Consider the following 23,025-nt stretch of genomic DNA (forward strand, 5'->3'; position numbering starts at 1 on the left):
TGGGGTACATAATGGTTGCACAAATAGTTTGTGAATAAATGAAAGAAATAAAGAATGAGAGAATAATGGGATATTGTGCCCCTGTGAAGAATCCTTGCAGTCTTTTGAGGTGGTGGGGCTCTTTCACAAGTTTTGTATTCACACTTACCACTATGTATAGGCATCAAAAGTCCTTACTTCTGGGGACAAGAGTCACTGCCCAGGTGGCAGGTGACATGCCTCTCACAGTTATCTGCTGTTCTGCTGGCCTATTTTCTGATCTGAGACTTGAAGTACCCAATGGGGATTGGAGGGGGGATGCTAATTGCAGAGTCTAGCTTAAGTCAGCTTTCTTGGCACAGTCTTCCTGGTTGGCAGCCAGTCCAAGTTCCCCAGATGACCTTCTCCTTGCTTGAAGTACCCTGGAGAAATAGTTGAGGGAAGAAGGCAAATTGTGCTCTCAAGAAATGGTGGCAGGAGAATCTGAGAATGTGAATCATATGCATCTGCCTGTTAACTAAGAAACCTACATTGTCATACTTCAGTGTGTTTTTAAATGTTTCTCATTGCTTTTGCAGTTACTTCTCTAGATTAGCCAATAATTCTTTCCTTCTCTCACTGCACCCCCTACAATGGGCATGAAGAAAACCTCTTTCAGTGGATGGTAGGTGAAGTAAGTGCTGTGGTTGGAATAGAGATGCTTGAACTGTATACATGAGAAAAACAGATGAGAAGCAGAGGATCTCTTACCAGGGTTCTGAGCCGGTGTACAAATTAATGGTGAAGATTCTCAGGTGACCTGCCACCCTAGCGCACTGCCTGCAGGCATATGAGGGGACCAGAAGCTGGATGTTCTAGGGCTAGTCCCTTAAGGACAATAACACATCCACAATAACATTCAATATTTCTTTTTTGGCCTGGATTCCTCACGTGAAGAATGTTTGGGTTAGATGCTAAGACCCCTTCTTGCTCTAAAAGGCAGCAATTATCGATCAAAGATTAGCTTACTCTTGTCTGAGGGATGGATGTGAGAAAGTTGGGGGGGGGATATGGTAAAGTCCCAGACTGGTTGGGCCTGAGGCATTTAATAGGCTATAGACTCACTGAAAGTATGGACTGTAGCTTGCTTAACTCATAAGTATCTCTGCTGTTTATGAGATCATCCAAATGATAAAATTATTTCATTTTTGAGCCCTTACCTATCAGTCAAGGGGTTGACATAGGATTCAATTGTTGTTTTGACCCTGTGCTCTCCAGGTATTTAAATTTTTATTGACACAAACATGGGGGTTTTAGTTCCAAAACTATGTGTTCTAGGGATAATGAAATGCCTATTCCTTTCCCCTTTCATGTCATGATTAAGAAAAGCATTACTGTAGTTTTCAATAAGCTTGGTTTCCATATTGGAAGGGGCTTCCCATTTTATCTAGTCTTATTCCACAACTTCAGATACACTCATTTATGTATGAGAGAAATAAGATCTAGAAAAGGGCAGAGAGTTGCCCAGGACCATATAGCAAGTGAATGCGGAGGTCAGAATCCTAGCTATACACTAGCTATATGACTATGAGCAAGTCACATATTGGACTCTGGCCTCCAGGCTTTTTAATGCACTAGATGCCATTGTTTCTCTGACATCTGTGTTTTGCTACACCTTGGAAAACTCATGGTGGAGGCTAACTACCTTGTTACTTTAGGCAGGGACTGACTGGTAAATAAAACCAAGTAGGGTGGCTGTTAGATCACTCTCTGTAGGTACAAGAGAACTAAGCTGTGGTGGTCAGAGAGGTCTTCTGGAGGCAGGTTCTGACACATGTAACACACAAGCATATATATTCTCTATTACTTAGACACACATATCCCCAAAATCTCATGTTTTCTTCCTCTCTCCATCAAGCATTATGTTCAGGAAAAATTTAAGAAATCCATTCACTCTGAGGGGGTCAATGACAAATACATCTCAACTTGGGATCCCTCTCAGGGGTTCTCACAGTTTAACAGGGAACAAAACAAAAGCATTTATCTCACCAGTTGGATTGCATACATTCTTATTGAATCTCTAACCTGGCGTGGGAGAGAGACATTGTGACAGCCCATTACAGGTGAAGACAGTGAGGCAAAGAGAGCTTTCAAATTATTCCTTAAGGTATCTGTCACACCTCATTGATGGTCTGTATGTTAGGCTCAGAAATTCAACTTGGGATCTCATTTGGTATCCAAACTTGGAAGAGACAAGAGGCCATTTTGCCCAAACCTTTGAAAATCTCAAAGAAAAGGTGGTCAAGGACAATATGGCTCTCGAAAAACAGTGAGAATGTGAACATGCCTATTCTTTATATGAAGCTTGGCAAGAACTGGGCAGTGAAGCTCCTAATCAGTTTATGTTCCCATAAGGATGAAAATGAGGGTGAACAGCTGGGTTTTGTGAGTCTTTCCCCTGTTTGACAAGCTCAGGGTTTTTGATGAGAGGTTGTAATGGGTCTTTGCTTTCTTAGCCCAGACTCTTTGATATTTTGGTGGTCCCAGCACAACCTATGCTAGGGCCAACACAGGGCAAATTTATAACCCCTGTGCAAAGATTTTTTTTAAATATGTGAAAATCAACATAGCATAAAAGGCCACTGGGCATGATACCAACTCTTGACTTCAATAAAGACAGCTAATAAAAGAGCTAATTAAAAAAACTCTGATGACATTCCCCTGAAATTTTAGATGGTTTTGTGTTTTAACAAATTAACAGTGGTGATAAGAGGACATTAGCAGCTTTTCTTGAGTCTCTTTGTTAACAATAACTTGAGCCTGCAGTCACAACAGGGGCCGTGGCCAAGTTTTAACTGGCAGACCAGCAAGCCAGTATTTTAAACAATGGATGACATTTCTGAAAGCAGAGACAGAGACAAACCCAGAGTCACACATGTATTCCAACAAACAAGTTTCTGCCATTTTTAATTGTATTTAGAGCGACAAAAGATTCCAAGATTACAAAAAAAAATAATAATAATAATAACAGAGCACTAGCGCTTGGGGCTGGTCCTGCTACCCAGTGGAGGCCAAGTGCCGCTGTAAGAACTGAAGCCCAATCAAAAGAAGTTTTAAGCAAAATTAATGTTTCTTTAAAAAAAATCTTTATATGATGCTTTCTTTTTTTCTTAATTTTTCCCTCAACATTGAAAATTAATTCTTGCATCTGGTTGCATTGTCTGCTCCCTCTTGCTGCCAAATTAATCTCAAAGACAGAACAACAATGTCACATCTGAGGCACTCCCTAATTAATGTCCCAGTCTAGGGGAAAGCAGAAAGGTGTCATTGAATGGTGAGAAGAAGTCTCTTTTTTTTTTAAGCTTGGGTTATGCCAATGGTGGCTACTCTCAGCACCTGAGTGACTTATGAGATAGGACAATCCCACAGGCACTTCACTACAGGACAGTTAGCACCAAGGGCTAAGGTTGGGAAAGACTACAGGCCTGGCCTGCCTGCAGTACAGGGTAAAGAGTCCCAAAATGTAAAGCAGCCTCCAGGGAGGGCACCACAAGAGAAGCAGCAATTTTTTAGGAATTTCTTTCCTTTGGGGGTACATGTGTGTTTCAGTTTTGGGTGGCCAGTGGAATCTGTAGCCGCCTAACAGCCAACCTCATGAATTAGTGCAGGTGGGGACTGTTTTAGGCTACAAGGGTTACTCAGTCCACAGCTTCTCATTTAATTCTATAAAAGGCTAAGAGACAGGTGTGGTAAGGAAAGGGATCAGGACTCCTATAATACTGAATTGGGGTTGGTAACCAATCAATGCATACTACCTACTTTCTGGCTAAATTGAATGGGGATAAATCAAAACTGTGTCCAAGGCTGTTTTTCCCTTTAAAAGTCTATCTGCTGAATTTAAATACTTATCACTAATTTATGGGGGCAGGGACATTCCAAATGGTTTGTTACTTCAGCATAAGCATCTGAGGACGAGGAGTTACTAATGTGGAATTTTCTGCCTTCACCTAGAGATGGTTTAATGTTGGGAGGCTCTGGGCAGCAGACCCCAGTGTCAATTTCTTAATTAAGAAAAACATCCCTACCCAAGGGCAGAGATGGACCTGCATCTATAGAGATACAACTTCTAGTACACTGACAATATTTTTTGACAGATAAAAACACATTTTCATTGTCAAAATCTTTACAGAACACATCCAAAAGCAAAATTAGAGCACACAGACACCCAGTAGCAAAAGCACCTCAGTCATAGGTGAGTGGATTGTGTAAAAGATGGAGCACTTGCTCCAGGTTCCCAAGTGCAGGAAACTACCTTTTTCTTACAAGGATGGTGAAGAACAAAGAATGTTTCTCTTTCTTCCAATCCTCAGGTCCCATTAGGGGTCCATCGGTTAATCATTTGGGTAGGTCTTTGGCCCCAAGTCTGGGCCTTCTCTGTAGGAAATCCCAGTTGATTCCAATCAGTCTTCACCACCCTTTAAACATTCATCTGTCTTGGGCTAGTAAAGTGCAATACATCATGTACCCTACTCTTTTCCCCCTCTGCTCCTCCGTTAGGCCTACTGGTAAGGCCCCAATAGAGACAGAGATCTCTTAGTTATCTGATCAACCCAGGTATCTTTTCCATTCTGAGAGAGTTTCCAAAATGTAACTGTAGCCTCTCTCACAAGTACATGGTATCAGTTATGACCTGGAACCAAATATAAAGGTGCAGAGAAAGATAAAGCTATCAGAACACTTTATAACTATATATATATAATTCAATTTCAAAACATGGATACAAATACTCATTTACAATATATTTCAACCTTCTGCCTTAAACCCAAGAGAACTTTTTGTGCCGTCCAGAGTGGGCAGAAATGAATATTTCTGCCTGCTGTCCCTTTAGTGCAAAATATAGTCCTTTAAATGCTCCCCTTCTCATCAAGGGCTTCACATCTTCAGATATGCAAACATGGACACTAGCAAACACAGTGGCCAACAGCTCCATTTCCAACCATGCAATAATGGAGCTTTAAGAATTTGCTCAGCGACTACTAGAGAAAAGGAAAGCTAGTTCTGCTTATAAAATCACATAGTGAAGGACCTATAAACCCAGTTTTTTCAAAATTGTCTTCCACTTTTCTAAGCATGTATATTGTTGGGGGGAAAACCCATGAAACTCTTATAAATCAGTCAACAACAAAGTCCTTTAGTCTGTCTTTGGGTAGTTCACCAAAGAGGCACTAATGCTTGTTCCCTCCCTGCTCTTAAATTTTGGTATTTTAGCAGATACAGTGTAATCTTTGGTTACATAATGTGATGCTTTCATCTCTTTGTCTTTTTTTTTTAACTGCTTTCAAAGATTTTCAAAGAGATTAGTGGTGAGAAACAGACCTGCCTATAAAAGGCAGCAGGGGCAGAAACTTCCTTTTACAAGAAAATGCACATGACAAATGGCTTATTTTGACTTTAAGTTTGGGATTTGATCCTGTTCTTTAGCATTCCTGGTTGTCATAACCCCTTACAGGGGGTTGAGCACAAAGGCCGCTCTTTTGGCCTAGTGCCTTCTCACCTGGGCAACTGGCACAAGATAATTAGTAGTCAGCCTATTGTCTCCCCAGAGCCATGCAGGGATCGTTACAGGGCTATCTGGAGAGTTTCATGAAGTGCAACCCTGGCACAGGGATGGAAAGGGGTAGAGGGAAGTGGCTTCGGCTTTTGAGCCCTGCAGAATATCAAAGGAGAAAAGAGGGCAAGACCATATCTGTGCTGTGGTTAATGAAACAAACAAACAGAAGTTACTTAAATCTCAAAGTTAGATCATTCGTGTAGTGTTACTATCATGTGGATGATGAAACTACTTTGTCTTAAAGTGTAAATAGAATACTTCTTGCTACATAAGCCTATAAGTATTTAGAAGTAGAATATGGACAGAGAGGGACTCTAGCATAAGCACATTATTTCTCAACTTGGAATCACCTCAGCAGCTATCCAAAGGACAGAATAAAGCTCTTTTCCCTTCTGTTTTAGTGCCAGTGAACATACATAAAAATATGTGAATTACTGATTTTCTTTTTCAAAGATATATGACAGAATCCTTCAAAAAATTACATTCTCATTAGAAAAATAATGAACTATCCAAGAACAATGATACTGTCTGTGGCACAGAAAAGTTATGGAACAAAGAACACAACCCCTGTTTCAGCTCAGAGACCAGGCCTGGGAGAGCTGCTCATTGATCAAGAGCTGAAACAGCCACAGGACTCTTTTCTTTGGTCACAGACTTTGTGACTCTGGTGGCTGTCTGTCGTCTAGCACAGATGGGGCCTGGTCCCTGGTGCTCCTTCATTTTCTGTTCCTCAGTCCATCCCCATTGAGCACTGCAAACCTCTTCGGAGGTAGTTACCACGACTTGTCTGGTGAGCGATCCTCATCTTTCAGCTCACCAGGTGAGTGGGTCTAGGTGGCCGATCCTTCATGGATAAGCACAGTGTACCAACCACATCAACTGTTTGTACAGCAGAGTGCATGCAAAATGAGACTTCTGTCAATTACACTGGCAAGAACATCAATGACTAAAAGAAAAAAAAATCCCCCTTTTATCCGTGGGAGAACAAAACCATACTAAAATCTCCTTCACTCACTGAAACCCTAACAGAAACACTAGGCCTAAAGCCTTGTTTAGGCTGTTTTCCCCTAGTCTTGCCATTCAGAAATTCAGAGTAGTTAGTTGTTGCTGTTTTTAACTACACTGCTGTTTCACTGATTTTTGGCTTTCACAAATGCAAAACATATATATTCATAAAGACAAGAGTCACAATTGGGAAATCCATAAAGGTGAAAAATTTGGTGGTCAGAGAAATAAAAAGGAGAGCATCTAGTATTTACAAGGAGAGATATTAGAATGATATAATCAAGTCGATGTACCATAAAAGATGAAAATAATTTTAAAACAGATGTAAAGGAACTATTAAACTATAACCTAGCATAACTGAAAAGAGTGATGGATTTTTTTTTTCTGTTTAAAACAGCCAGAAGTAATCTTGTGAGCTTATATAAGCCAAATGATGTCCTAATGAAGAAAACCAGAATTTGTCTATCCTAACCCAGAAAGAGAACCTGTCAATTTTAGTTTTGTCCAGCAGTCTTGGATTGGTATATCACCCATCTTAGGTTCCCTGTCCCTTGTTATTTAAAGAAGCTGTTTTGCAAGTTCATTTGGCTATTAATATCAACACAGAAATCAGGGAAGGAAACACATGTAGATAATAGCATGTCACTCAGAAACTGTCCTCTCAACAAGTAGAGTGAATCAACTGAAATGGGCAGCTTGGTAACTGGCCCCTAATTTCTTGAATTTAGCAGATGAATATAAGAGCTAAGTAAGGAGGCAGTTGCCAAGATGAGAAAGTAGGCAGACATTCCCCCTGAACTCAGGACTGGGGGACAAAGTCAGCAAAAGAGAGGTGTGCCAAAGGACCATATGAAACCAGTGTCCCAGAAGCACAACCTGAGTTCATGGATGGCAGCCCACTAGAGCCACGCAAACCAGACCTTTCCAAAGGAGGTCATGGTTCTGTAGTATAAATGTTTCAGCTTCCCTCTGGCCGCGAGGCAGCAAAAAAGGTGGGGTCTCTGAGTGAGTATGGCCGATGTCAGAACCCAGGATCAGCAGCAGAGGAGGATGATGAGTAAACCAACCAGATGGTGCCCATCTGGCTTTAGATTTTGCCTTTGAAGACTTTAATTTAGTAGTCAGATCCTCTTAGTTTCTTCTCTATTCTTCCCATGACTTCTGCAGGTGGAAATGCTGGGTGGCAAGGACAGCATTTACAGGGTTTCTGGTTCTAGTGCCTTCATTCTTCTCACCCTGCTAATTGAATTTTCTCTTTAACCCTGACCTGCATAGCCCCCTTTAGCTGCTCTGAAGGAAGAAGTAGGTGTTTTTCCACTTGGTGGGAAGGTGTCGTCTCTAGGGAACAAGGGCAAGATGCCCAGCTTGTCCAGTCCCATCGATGCCTTCTTTCCAGTTTGTCCAAGGGCTTCAGAGATCTGATAGTTGGTGAAAGACATTTGGTAAGTAGTCTTTGAGCTTAGTGGCATCTAGAGATAGATGTCAAAACTGCTGGCTTGCTAGCCTTCTTGGTGGTAACAGCTCTTAGCAGAGAGTCTGTTAACATGCCCAAATAAATGGACAAACATCACCACCATGGCTGTCATATAGTCTGGTGAAGTCCAGGCCCACAAAACACTGAAGAGAGGGTAAGAGGGAGCTTGCAGCTGCATGGAGTCAGGCAAAAAACATTCAGGTCTTTTAAAGATAAGGGCAAAGAGTGATCAACTCTTCAACGCCCTAAGCAGGAAAACAACCAACCAACCAACCAACACACTGATTCTTTTTCCTCTTACTCTGGCCCCAGCCTCTTCCCTGAACAAATGGGAAAGCAGACCTGGCTCTGGATAGGGCCTTCCAAAGGGTCAGATCTCTCCTTTACTTCTTATTAGTCTGACTCCTCAGTGAAAGTGGCCAAGTTTTGGCTGAAGAGAACATTCAGTTCAAAGCTCTTAGAAAAGCTTATTGAAAGTCAATTTGAGGGTGGAGGCAGAGGGTGAGAAAAAGGACTGGTTGGAGGGGAGGCATTCACATGCAGACACATTTTCAAACAAGAAGCACATTTTCAGTACAATGATTTGCACTGCAGTTAAGAGTCTAGCCATCAGAGGCCAAGGCTGTGGGCAGGTACTGGTGATCCATCTGTCCTCTTTGTCCTCTCTTAAATCTGTCTCCTCCCTCCTAACTCATCTCTGGGGTCATCCTGCCCTCTAATGGCAATAGCCATTGGCAGAAAATAAAGTCTCCCAGGGAGGCTAAACTTGGAAAAAAAAAAAAAAACAGTGACTCTCCATGGGCTTGCAATTTTCACCTTATTCTAGTCACTGTTGGCCTTTTGGGGGGTGGGGAGAGATTCTGTTTTATATTTTCTAAGAAGAAAAAACCCTACAGGACTTTTGGTTTTAGGGGGATTGTTTGTATTGTTTTCCCAGATACTCAGCTCTCTAAACTTCCCGTGGCATTAGGTGAGTAAACGTTTGTGTGGCTGGCACACAGTGCAGTGCTATAAACAAGCACAACTTGACACTGGGCCACATGAGGATCATCACAGATTTAAAGAAATACAACACCATTCAAAACACAGATAAGAGCCATGGCGGGGAGCAGAGTCTGAAAGTGCCATGGGAGGGTCAGATAGGAAGGGAAAAAAAGAGAAAGGAGGAAAAGAGGGGGAAAAGTGCAGCAAATAGAACTCAGGAACATCTTCATGATAGACGATACATCAAAAGAGGAAATTCCCCAAGGCACTGCAGAGAAGTGGTGCAGAGTTATAACAGGCAGAAGATATCTGAAAAGGGGAGTGGGATGGGGTGAGAAAATGGGTGCTTCCAAAGCTTCACTGTGTGTGGAAATAGATGGGCTTGACTTTCCCAGAAAGAATCTTGGGCACTTGCACAGAGATGATTTCTGCCATCATTTCTGGAAAGTCCACGCTCACCATGTGGGACTTGATTAGCAGGTCAAAAGTGAACTGATGCAGCTCTCGTGCAATCTGTAGGGGGAGCAATAAGAGGGAGAAAACAGGCTTGACAAGGAGCTGGCTTCTGTCAGGCTCTTACCCCCACCTCTGATTTCTTCCTCCTTCCCTGTCCTTTGTCCTCCCTGTGTGTGTGTATGTGTTCACACACATGTACACTAAATGGTCTCCAGGGAGTTACTGAGGGCTCCCAAGTGATCTCCTACACCATTGCAAGCTCTCTGACTCAGGACCGTGTGTTCCTCTTCCCGAGCACATGCACGTGAATGCACACATGTGCACACCCACACACACATTCTCTTCCTCACACACAAATCCACACACGCACATGTGCACAAATACACAGATATAATTCAAGGGAGCAGGGGAAAAACATTCAGGTCTGTTTTGTCTGCCTGGAGAACTTATCTGTTCTAAGCCCTTTCCCTGAGTCCCAACTGCCCTGTTCCCAACTCCTCCACCTCTTTCATAACACCCAGGGACAATGCGATCTGTGTTCCTTTCTTCTCCATTGCATTTTCTCTCTGGACCACTCTTAAAGCCAGAGGAGAATGGAAGCAACTCCCAACAGGTGGTGCTAGATCCTAGAGGAGCATATGATCACTTAGCTCTATCAAGTTGCTTCTCCCTGATGAAGCACCCTCCATCATTTGCTTACAGGTTGCACAGAGTCCAGGAGCTTGGTGAGCTGATAGAAGCGCCTTGAGCAGGATGTGGGATTTTTTCTCTTGCAAGCAATGATACGATCAAGTTCCTTGATGTAGTTCATTCGAAGTTCATCAAAGAATTTTTGATTTTTCAGCCCATCCACTGGAACTGATGTGGGGTGAAGACAGAATGGGGGAGGGGAAGCATGCCCACAAAGGAGATTAGACAAAGCATCAAGTTTTCTGACCACAAACTTGACCCCCACCCCCATAGGGAGGGAACCATTTACTCAGTTTCCTGTCATTTGAAGTCTGTATGCCTGGGTCCTTCAGCCTGCAAGGAAGTTCTAGACAAAAGGCTAACTGGACACAATTTGAAGGGCATGGAGTAAATAAAATTTACTGAGCCTTTCCCTTTTCTAGTCTTCTCGTCTATACATTTCTTAGGACTGGTGGTTTTACATTGTCACAGTCCAGCTCTGATTTAGACAATTAAAATATACAGTTTTGAGTATCAAATTTGGCTTCTTTTTTCCTTCATGGGGGCTAAGACAGTACTCTGATTAGAAGAGACATTAAAGAAAGATTACTTGGCTGCCTAATAAGCCCTATCTGAGTTGCTTACACAGACTTCCTACTATTGGCAGAAGAGGAAATTCTTCCCAGGAGGCAATCCCTTCTCTCTGCAACAAATATAATGTAGTCTTTGCCTGTCTCTGTGGTAGAAGCTATGGAAAAGTTCAGAGACTTGTTACAACCAGCCACAAAAGCCTTGTTCCAAAGAGAGACTGGAGGTAGCTGGGGATCTAAAAGAGATTGACTTCTAGCAAAGAAAATAGTCGATAGGCATGGAATTCATACCTGGTAGGAAAAAAAAAAACTTAGGATGCTAAAAGAGAGCGGAAGAGGGAGGGTGAATGAAGAAGGGAAATGCCTAGGAGCTGGCTTTTCCTTTATAAATCTTCAATGGAAAAAGTAGCTCCCTTCTGAGCCCCTATGACCCCAGCAGCATTTTTTTTTTTTTTTTTTTGTTTCTCCAGGCACTTACTAATGCTGAACAGCAGCAGTGCCTTCATGCACAAAAATTCCTGGGGGGTGATCTGGAGCCATCCAAATTCTTGAGAGAGGTGCCTCATTCGGACACACTGGCTGTACATCCGGGACTTGTGCATACGGTATCTGTAGAGGAAACAGATGGCGAAAGGAAAGGAGTAAGGGAAGGCTTAACAATAAGCTCAGAGGGAATGTCTTTGGTTTCCCTCCCCTCTACAGGTTCTCTAAGAAGAGCTCGTTGTTTCTCTTGCTGGTACTTCACTGACAAGGAACAAGGTTGTTTTTGTCTACCCACCCACCCCAAATCCCGACATCCTCGTAACTACTCATCTTCCCTGGTCAGGATATGGGTTAGCAGATGGAATTTCCCGATCCCTGTGTCTTTCTGTTTCCTGAGACAGAGACAGGAAAGCCTAACCAAATGAACACAGTGGGCCAGGCACATGGTCTCCCTGAATACAGTTCTAATATCCCACCTACAACCAAAGCCAGAACCTGCCTCCCAGGCATCCGAACACAGAGTATTTCTAGGAGACAAGATTTAGATATCAACCCCTAATGTAAGGACACCAGGATTTCCCAGTGACCACAGTAATTTATCCTGTCAATTCCCCTATCTCTTGGCATAAATTCCATTCCTCTTCCTAGAAATTTTGTCACTTAAAAAAAATCCTGGGAAGGAGATTCCCCACTGTCCCTTCACAAAGTGAGTTCCAATGTTTATCAAATTAGCCAAGTGTTTCCAAATGTCCAACCTAAATGTACCTCGAAGGGGAGCCTGCTCCCTCAAATAATGGTGGTTCCTTATCACAGTTTGAGAGTTGTAAACACATGTAAGCTGTTTTTACTATAGTGACTTGTCAACAGATCATCACATTATCACCTATAAATTAAATAAGGAAGTGGCCAAGGCTTGAACAGTTTCTCAAAGGGAACAACCTCTCTGTTTTATGACTGTCCATGGCAATCGCAGGCCTCTAGGAAGATCCAGCATCTTCTTGCTAGTTGGTTTTCCTGGCTTTCAGCACTCCAGAAATCATGTGTGTGTGTGTGTGTGTGTGTGTGTGTGTGTGAGAGAGAGAGAGAGAGAGAGAGAGAGAGAGAGAGAGAGAAAGAAAATGATCTTGTATCTTGTGGAGAAAGGAAAGGTAATTTAACACCCACTTAAGTGGTGAGGAAAAAGACCTAGATTAGACTTGATGGCTGTGGTTTGATACCTTGGTCCCCAAACCACTAGCCTTCTCCATGGCTAAGCAGGTCTGATACTGGTCGGGTGGAAGCCCAGCACCCTATCTCAGAGAGATCTTGGCTGCCCTGGAGAAAAACTGAAGGGGAACAGGTGGTAGATTCAATTCAGGCTGGAGACCAGCTAGAAAGAGTAAGTGTTTAAGATAGTATCACAAGTCAACTGACCAAGGCAGTGTTGTTTCAAGGTCTTTCAACCTAGAGAATTTTTGAGTAAGATCTGCTGACCATCAGACATGATCCGGCTCCAGTCTATTGTACTTCCAAATCTCTGTTGATAACACCACAGTCTTTTTACCATTGAAATCATGGTCCTGCTATGGAGGATTGATGTAATACTGCTGCAAGTGCCAAGGACAGAGAAATGTGGGGAAAAGAGAGGAGAAAAAGGGAAAGACAAGAGAAGGAATTCAGAGGGGAAGGAAACAAGAAGGAGAAAGGACAAAAAGAGTAGGGAGATAGTTAATGGGAAGGAAAGGGAGAAGAGAGTGAAAGGCAGAAGACAAGGGGGCAGGAATGGAATTCAGGAAGAGAGCAGAGGTAAGTTAGAATAAAAGAGAATGGTTAACAGAAGAGATACAAGTTGGAAAACACTGAGCACTGTGCTTGGCACATAGTAAGTGTTCAATAAATGACATGTAGGAAGGTGCCATTATAATACTATTCATCATTCTAAGAGGGGAAAGCTGAGGTTCAGAGAAGTTAGGCAGTTTATTCAAGGTCATACAGCTGGGGTCTAAGCCCATTACCCTCACAACATGTGTTCTCCACAATGAAGGGAAGAGGAGAGAAGAAAGCAGGGCTAATGACAGGGCTTGTTATGAGAGAGATCAGGAAATGGGTTGGCTCAGAGTCCCTCTCTCAATTTTTGGGCTTCAGTCTCCATATATTAGTATCTTGAGGAGGCTGGCAACAATTAGTGCCTGGTACTGGAGGGTACTTACCTCACTGGTGGGTGCTAGATATATGGTGCTAGATATAAGTTTGGCCTGTTACAGAGACAGAGATCTTATTGGTATTTAGTAGGCAGGTGCAGGCATGTTAAACATAAACATATTTCAATATACAAGAACATCCTATATAATGAAAAATTATTCCTCTGAAAATGTCACCAGCATCTCTGTTGAGAAACATTGGTTCAGATGTTTCTAGAGCTTTAACACAGTGGTTCCTACAAGAGGAAGGGCGGGCACTGTTGTTTGAGGAGCTCTGGGGCTCAATGGGTCTAGGACCCTGCCCATTTTGGGAGTCCCACGGTGCCTTCAGAAGAGATACATGGGAGTGGGCCAGAAAGCTGAGAAGGAGTGCCACATTACTTACACAGAGGCAGAAAAGGGAATGGGGATTTAGAAAACAAAGATTACCAACTTGCAAAGATTCAAGGGTCTTTGGACTCTGGATGCGGAGGGTGGTGCAGGTGTCCAGCATGTTAATTCAGTCACTGGAGGGCAGCAGAAGGGTATGGGTGAGAGATACACAGGAAGAGGCTTTTAAAGGCCTGCTCCAGAAGATGGCATCATAGGAGATCTGGAAACCATAAAGCAGGTTGTGCCAAAAGCCCAGTGGTTATTCTTAGCTCCTGGCTACCAGGGTTAGCTGGGTTGGAAGAGGGCAGCTGGGGATACTCATTTTCCCCCATATGGCCCTGCTATACTGGAAGGAACCAGTAGCCTGTACATTTTATTTTAAGGCTCTTCTGGGTTAGAGGGCTGGAGGGGAAGGAAGGTCAGTTCCTGCCCTGACCAAAAGGATTTTCTGTGGTGAGATTAGCTCAAGGTCCTTGGGGATACTTTTTTGGCCAGCTCCAGTCACAGTGCTATCAGGGGATCTCAAACAGCAGACATAGAGAAGATTAGCACTATTAGGGAAAGAGGATCAGAAAGGTACTTCTTTTTTATTTCTTGCCTATCATGGACAGGCATTTCACATCTCTTATCTCCCATTTTTGTCATCATAACAAACCATTTAAGAAATTGATTTATATTAACAAATAAGGAAATTGAAGGTCACAGAAGTCACGTCACGTGTTGCCCGAAGACAGTGTTGTAGGAAATTACAGAACAGAGATTTTAGTTAAGATAAGTGTAATTCCAAAATCTGAGCCCTAGACCAAAGTCATGAAGCATAAATAGAGCTGGTGGGCAGGGCAAGGATTAATTAAGCCTGCTTTTAGTTTTTATTTTTATTTACTGATTTAAAAAAATTTATTTTATTTAAATTCAACTAATTAACATATAGTGTATTATTAGTTTCAAAAGTAGAGTTCAGCACTTCATCAGTTGCATATAACACCCAATTCTCATTACATCAAGTGCTCTTTTTATTTATTTATTTTTTAAAATTTCATTTATTTATTTAACAGACAGAGATCACAAGTAGGCAGAGAGGCAGGCAGAGAGAGAGGAGGAAGCAGGCTTCCTGCTGAGCAGAGAGCCTGATGCAGGGCTCTCTGGACCCAGGACCCTGGGATCATGACCTGAGCCAAAGGCAGAAGCTTTAACCCACTGAGCCACCCAGGTGCCCCCAAGTGCTCTTTTTAAATGACCATCACCCAGTTGTCCCATCCCCCACCTACCTCCCCTCCAGCAACCCTTAGTTTGTTCCTGTAGTTCCTCTTATGGTTTATCTCCCTCTCTGATTTCATCTTGTTTTATTTTTCCCTTCCTCCCCCTATGATCTTCTGCTTTGTTTATTAAATTCCACGTATGAGTGAAATCATATAATAATTGTCTTTCTCTAATTGACTCATTTTGCTTAGCATAATACCCTCCAGTTCCATCTTTGCACATATTTGCAAATGGTAAGATTTCACTCTTTTTGATTGCTGAGTAATGTTCCATTGTATATATACATACCACATCTTCTTTATCCATTCATCTGTCAATAGACATATGGGCTTTTTCTTTTAAGATGTATTAATTTATTTGAGAGAGGGACAGACAGCACAAGTGGGGGGAGGGGCAGAGGGAGAGGGGAACAAGATTCCCTGTTGATCCTGGAGCCCCATGCAGGGCTAGGTATCACAACCCCAAGATCACAACCTGAGCCAAACCAAGAGTTAGATGCTTAACCAACTGAGCCACTAAGGTTTCACTTAAACCTATTTTTAAAGAGAAGGGAAGTGGCTGGGCCAACGTCACATGGCCAGAGAGTGGTAGAGCTGCTCCTCCCCATCATTTACCCCCATAAGGCAGTGTAAGAGCTGAGTTATGCAGACCTACTTTGAATTCTGTCAGTAATATGCCTTCAGTGAGCCACTTTATTTTGTTTATTTTGTTGAGCCTCATTTTCCCCATCCATTAAAAAATATTATCTATAAAAAGGGGAGATCAGGTTATCATGAGGGCTCAATGAGAAGAGGTATAGGAAGTATCTAATATAGTCCCGGCACAGAAGAACTTCTCAAAGAATGGTGACTGGCAATAGCCGTCAGTGGTGGCAAAGGGACCACAGCAACTTCAGCTTTCACAGCTAGTCTTTTTTTTTTTCAAAGATTTTATTTGTTTATTTGACAGACAGAGATCACAAGTAGACAGAGAGGCAGGCAGAGAGAGAGAGAGAGAGAGGAAGCAGGCTCCCTGCTGAGCAGAGAGCCCAATGCAGGACTCGATCCCAGGACCTTGAGATCATGACCTGAGATGAAGGCAGCGGCTTAACCCACTGAACCACCCAGGCGCCCTCACAGCTAGTCTTTTTGTCAATTCCCTATGTTACTGCTCAATGTGAAGAAGAGGGTCCACGACATGAGGTTGAGATAATCTCCAGGGCAGGTCAGAAGCATGGCCAAAATACTAGGTCTTGGGTGGGAAAGGAATAGCCAGCACCCACCCCCCTCCCCCACTGCTTTCCACAGGTGGCCTTTCAGCAGGGCAAAGCCACATCAGATTGGGAAGGCTGGCTGAAGCCTCTACTGCCTCACATACAGGTCAAATGGCCTACCCCCTTTCCCCTGCCACTGTTACTCCCATTACCATCATCACCACCAACCAGGTCTGGCCAGGATGTTATGTTTTATGTGAATTCTGGGCCCATGAACACTTACTCATTGAAGACCAGGTCAGGGGCGAAGTAGAGCATCCTGGAGTTGACATTGGTGAAGGACCGCCAGCCCATGGCAAACACCATAAGCCCCATCCAGGAGTACTGAATGACTGCCATCTGGTCATCCACATGCAAGTTGCGGAAGCCTGAAGATGGGGCAGAGGCAGTGGTCAGAGTGAGCACTGATGGGCTGAATGAAGTCCCCGCCCTCTACTGGGCTGAGAACCACTGGCTCTTAGGCAGCTCCTGAGGAGACCCAGGGACCATTAATGCTGAGGAGCAGGGGAAAAATATGGTGGTGGGGATAATATTCCTTGCTCACCCTACTTCACTAAGCTACTCAAATGAGATGATGATGGAGGCAAAAAATTGTACTGTCATTTGGAAGAGAATAATCCTCTAACACTGGCTGTTTACGATGAATGAACTCTTGTAGAAGTATGTTACTTATATTAACTCACTTAATCTTCACAATGATCCAGTAAAGTAGGTACTATTAGTAAACCCATTCTGTGAATTAGTAAAAGAGAATTAGAGAAAGGTTAAGAAACTTGTCTAAGATCATAAGGCTAATAATTGGCAGACCACATTCCAAAGCCAAGCAGTCTGACTCTAAAGCCTGTGTTTTGATTACTATATGCCTTTCTGAAGATGCGGTGTAATAATCATTTCTCCTAGGTGGACAACACTTTTCACTTGACAAAGATCTTTTCTAGCTATAATCTCATTTGTCCCTTTTAACAACCCTGGGGAATGGATATTATTACACATCAGCATACGTTGTAATGCCTTTGATAGCAACTGCCTTCTCTACACCACCTTCAGGCTCTCTCTTTACTCTGATCCTCCTTCTGGCTCTCACTTCCTATCCATTATTTTCTATTCAACAAGTAACCTGGCTCTGCTAGTTTCCTACTCTGTCATTTCTGCCCTACTGCCATTATTATGCACAAACAAGTTCCTTATGACCTGTCTCCTTAAACTAATTTCTTGTCACTTGTAATTTAGGTTCTAGTTATTCTGAAATGTTTAGTTTGCTGAACACACCATACTTTCTCATGCCTCTATAGCTCTGCTATCTCTGCACAGGCAGTTGACTTGGGCTAGAATGTATTCCTCTATCCCCAGGGGTTCCATCTGATAAATACCTACTCATCTTTCAAATCTTCAGTGAAAGCTACTTCCTCTGTGAAGGCTTTTCCAACTCACCTAAGCAGAAGAAAAGATTCTTCTTTTACCTTCTTACTGAACTTTGTGTACCCCTACTCAATCACAGCACTCATTACACAGTACTAGAATTTACTTATGTACACATATGTCTCCTCCATGAGACTTGTCGATTCCTGAAGACAGGGACCATCTTTTCTTTCATCTTTTCCTCCCTAGTACGTAGCACAGTTCAGATACTTAAGTACACATCTTTGAAATATTAATTTAATATTAAATTTATTAATGTGAGAGTAATTAAATGGAATAATGAACCACATTTTTTTCATTTTATAAAATGGGAATTAGATAATCTCCAAATTATCTCCCTTAGTCTCAGAGAAAGAAGGTTCCTAGATGCTACTTCCAGAATACCACAAGGTAGAACAGATGTACCTATATTCTTCTGGAAGTTTTGAGACAGTTGGATGTTTAGAGAATCACCTCAGAGCTCATCTCCTACCAGTACCCTATTTCTCTTTTCCCCAAAAGATCCAGAATTATCTTTGTTTTGCTATACCTCATTAAGAATGCTTCCATGAATATAGATAAAATTTATAGCTTTCTTGTTGATGACCTGACTTAACTCTCACAAAAACCCTAGAGGGTAAACAATGGGACACTTATTTTGCCAACAAAGAATCTGAGGGCCAGATAAGTTAACTGACTTCCCCAAGGTCATATAGTCTATATGTGCCTGAATTGGGACTAGACCCTAGGTGCTCTGATTCTCTACCTCAGTGTTTTTTGCCTTCTACTGCTGAAAGACACAGCTCAAGAACTACCAAGGTCATGAGTGTTTCTTTGCCACAGGCCCAGGTCTGAAGTCTACACTATAGAGACACATTGTTCTGTTTGGTTGGTCCTTGCCAACACAAAAAGCCAATTTCCCTTTTCTTTAAGGTCTCAAGCCTACTAGACAACAAAGATTGTAGAGTTCCCAGATTACCACCACTGCAGCTCAATGGACTGGCTGCAGTCTTAGCTCCCAGGCCTGTGCCTCCCGTCTTCACTGTAGTGACATGTTGACAAACTAGCTGAAGTCTCAGACTCCAGAGTATTTCCAGCCATAAGTCATTCTGCAACACAGAACTCCTGGTACTAACTCTTCCTAGTAGGACACAAAAAGCAGGGACCAATTATGCAACACATCTTGGGGAAAGGTTCACTTCCTATCCATTATTTTCTATTCAACAAGTAACCTGGCTCTGCTAGTTTCCTGTTCAGTATTACCCACAGGAGTCATACAATGGGAAGCCTTATAATACAGTATGGTAGAAGGAAAGAGTTAGGAGTCAGAACGCTTAGGTTCTAGTCTAAGATGCGGTGTAATAATCATTTCTCCTAGGTGGACAACACTTTTCACTTGACAAAGATCTTTTCTAGCTATAATCTGAACCCTGAACCTCTGTAGTGGAAGCAAGGAAAGACTTGGCCGCTTGGTATGTGAATATGATGGTGGCTAGGTGGAATGAGGATTAAACTATACAAGTCCCAAGGAAGCCATTAATACTGATGCTTTTTTCCTTCCCTGAGATGCCAGAGAACTAAAAAAGAAGAGAAAAATGGGAAAGCTTAGTTTGGCTCTAATAGTAATTATAATAATACTAATGGTCCTTAGTGAGGCCTGCTTAGCACTCAGTCCTGATTACTGTGTATATATCAGCAACAGAGCAGACTAATTTTCCTATAGATCTAATATGACCACAATACTTAACTCTGTTTTTTAATGCCCTTTGGAGTTGTCTGCTCAGATAGCATGACTATTAAGTAACAGATGACTTGAAGAAAGAGTAGCTCCAGCCTATGGATTTCCTTCAGCATACCTTCACTTAACACCTATTTGCTACTGTGTTACACTATTCTGGAGAAATAGAGAGGAGTCATTGTCAGGTTCTGAAACATACCCAACAGGTTAGGAAGCAGAGAAAGTGTTACTGGGATTCTGTTTTCTCAATAAAATTCAGTCAATTATAATTTCTCAGCAATCTGCAACGGAAACCTGTTGTCCCCTATCTAGTCTGGGAGAATATGTTCAAAGAGAGGCCAGTTGGGAAATCTTTACTGCTATAGTACATCTGACAGCTAAAGTCTTCACATAAGATAAAGCATCCTTGGGACCCATGCATGAACTTCTAGGTAAGGCTGGTGGCAGCTTGAATTGATTTTAGTGAAAGCCTCATAATAATGACCTATCCTCTTTCTACATAAGCTCCCTGTTACTTACAATTAGCAAGTTAGTGACTGTTCTACCCCCTCTGAAAAAACAGAAGCACATGAAGACACATGATTTGCTCAAGGTCACACAACTAGTGTATAGCTGAGATTTCAAACCAGAAACATCTGATTATAAATGTGCTTCTAAACAATCTACTCACCTACTCTCAATTGATAGTTATTATTTATTAATGTCCAGGTACTATTCTAGGTGATTTACATATATCATCACCATCACAGAAAACTGACAACAGAATTTGTGTAGATGCTTAGCACAGTGGCTCACACAAGATAGGAACTCAATCTGTTTAGTGAGCAAGTAACTTGAACTAGTAGATAATTACTGATGATATGAATAACAGTTCTTCTGAATGTGGCAATTGGCTTTCTTTTGAGGATACTATTTTAAATGACCCAGGGTCAAAGATCATCTCCTTGGTTGAGCTAGATGGTAGACTGATACTGACTTGCAGACTTGTTAAGGTAAGGAGAAGGTTTCCCATTCTGGAGGTTGAGCTGAGGAAAGCCAGTGACTCTAGGTCATATAAATTCTGCTATCATGATTTGCACTAGATTGTTGTTAAAACCACCAATTTAGAAATCAGACAATGTAAGCCCCAATTCTGGCTCCATCTGTTAAGTGACCAAATGGAACAAGTTAGTTAACCTCTCTGAGCCTTGTCATTTGAAATGGAAGTAATAACTTCTCTGATTAAGAGGACTGCTGTGAGGATTAAGTGGAATCACATCTTTGAAAAGGTTCTCTATCCCATAAATAAGATAATTTAAGTGGTTGGCGACAGGTAGGAAAGATTAAGCTGATTCTCTGTTATGCAAAGGACCTCAAGACATCCGGCCAAATAAGTAATAAGAATACAAACAACTTTCCTTTTTAATTCTTTTTTTTTTTTGCATTTCTTTTCTCCCTTTGTGAACACATTGCATACACAACCAGAGTCCTTAGGTCTTTTTCCCAGTGATCTTATTGGCTAGTCAACCTCGGCTTCTCAAGTGAGGAAGGTGTTAGGATAGTCTGGTGGCTATAACTGGGCCTTGTGAGTTAGAAAGGCAAAACAGAGGCTTGACAGCCAACATGCAATGTCTTTGAAGGCAACGAGATCATATTATGACCCAAATGGACTTGGATGAAGTTTTGGTCCTTCACTGTAAATCCCAGGGCTCCAGAACTACAGGGGTATCACACAGACTAGGGGTAGAGTGGAAAGAGGAGGGCATTTGGGATTAGGAAGGGACCTGGGCTCGAATTCCAGCCCTGCAACTTTCAGACTGTGTAACTGTAGGCCAAGCACATGACTGCTTAGAGCTTTAATGTTTTTAATCTGTTAATTAGAAAAAAAATCCCTGCTTTATAAGACTATTATGAAGATCAAATCAGGTAATATAAATGAAACTGCTCTGTTCACTATAAATTTCCATCTGAATGGCAGTTATTCTTAGAAGGCAGGTTAATCTTTGACTCCATAACAGGTTTAGGTTGTTGATATTTCAAAATAATCTTTGAGTCATCGAATTTTAGGATTAAGACAACCCTTAAAGAGTTTATGGTTCACTTGTTTCCAAACTGTGCTCCTTGGAGCCCTAAGATTCTGCAAGAGTGACCCGAAGCTTCTCTCAGGGTAGTGAGGGAGAGGCACTGGCTTTAATATTTTTTAAGAATTAAAGAGTTGGGCTGCTAAAGAAAAGTTGTGAATTCTTGGATAGAGGAGCTCTGAGGCTTCTGCAAGCTCTAATATGCTAATAATCAGACCAGCTCAAATAGCAGATGGCCTAGGGAGAGAGTGATTTCCCTGTCAATGGTGGTAACCAAACAGAAGTTAGACAAACACTTTGTATTTCTTTCATTATCACCTAAGATTACCTCCTACTACAATTCCCAATGCAGTTTAAAGAACAGTAAGTGTTCCTTGAAGCAAAATTTGACAACCAGCAATTTAGTCCAAACTACTTCTCACACAGTATAGACCCAGAACGGGAAGGGTTCACACAATGAGTTACCAGCAGAGCTTAGACTAGAACCTAAGCGTTCTGACTCCCAACTCTTTCCTTCTACCATACTGTATTATAAGGCTTCCCATGGTATGACTCCTGTGGGTAATACTGAAGACCGAATATCAGTCAAGCTCAAGACTGTTTCTATGGGTAAGCCTGTGTGTGCGCATGTAGAAGAGTACCTTAAGGCATACAAGGGTATTTCCATGTGATCTGTGATTATGGGGAAATTTGTTGACTATGTCTATAGGTGGAATAGGCAAACATAACCATAATGTGCAGATGTGAGAAACACAGGATACTCTATCATGCTGCTCTTCTCCTTGATTTAGGAGTTTCCTTATTTTTCAAGTGGGAATTATACCAAGCTCTCCCCTCCATAGGATTATGAGGACTGCATGAGTTAGGACATGGTGCAGGCCCATAGGAGCAATTTGCTAAATATGATCTCCCTTATCCCATGCCCCCACTGCCCATTTCCTTACCAGGCAAGGCCTTGGCCCACTTGACCACATGTACAAGCTGTCTTTCACCCAATTCATTAAGGCTAGAAAGCAAGGCTGCGAAGGAGTCAGGCTGGTTGTTGTCATGTCCAGCACACACCACACCCGGCTCAATGGCTTCAAGGACATTCAGAAAGATGGGCTGACACTCATAGCCTTCAATATGTGACACTGTCAACTTCTGGGTTGGCTCCTCAGTGGGGCTGGTGGCACTGGAAGCTTCCCCTTCCTCTTGTAGTTTCAGATTACCAAGTTTCTTCAGCTTCCGGGCTATAGGGGAGGAAAGGAAAACTTGAAGTTGCTTTCAATGGCCAAACACACCACTCAGCTACCCCGTTAGAAAAATTGCCCAAGCTAAGAAAATAAGGGATATTCATTCTCCCTGGTCACAGAATCTAAACTCCTTAAGGACAAGTGCTCAGTTTAAACACTGGATGAATGAATGATTTATCATTACAAATCCCTACTAAACCCAAACTTTCATATCTTGCTTTCTCCTCAATCCCATTTTGGGTTTAATAAATGGGAATTTTCTGGTGTAACAGTATTTTCTACTGAATACTATACAGCTTA

At 42.2% G+C, this 23,025-nt stretch overlaps 1 protein-coding gene across 1 annotated transcript in view; it reads right to left on the reverse strand.

Moving 5' to 3' along the window:
* Window positions 1-2,898: 2,898 nt before the first annotated feature.
* Window positions 2,899-23,025, reverse strand: part of AR (androgen receptor) — a 207,823-nt gene continuing 187,696 nt past the window's right edge. Inside the window, exons 4-8 of the mRNA XM_082716838.1 lie at window positions 22,435-22,722; window positions 16,518-16,662; window positions 11,226-11,356; window positions 10,189-10,346; window positions 2,899-9,545 (exon numbers count right to left, since the gene is read on the reverse strand). Of these exons, the coding sequence (XP_082572964.1) occupies window positions 9,390-9,545; window positions 10,189-10,346; window positions 11,226-11,356; window positions 16,518-16,662; window positions 22,435-22,722 (878 nt within the window). The 3' untranslated portion in view covers window positions 2,899-9,389. The remainder of the gene's footprint in view (window positions 9,546-10,188; window positions 10,347-11,225; window positions 11,357-16,517; window positions 16,663-22,434; window positions 22,723-23,025) is intronic.

Source organism: Mustela nivalis, assembly GCF_964662115.1.
Source record: "Mustela nivalis genome assembly, chromosome: X".
Classification (NCBI taxonomy): domain Eukaryota; kingdom Metazoa; phylum Chordata; class Mammalia; order Carnivora; family Mustelidae; genus Mustela; species Mustela nivalis.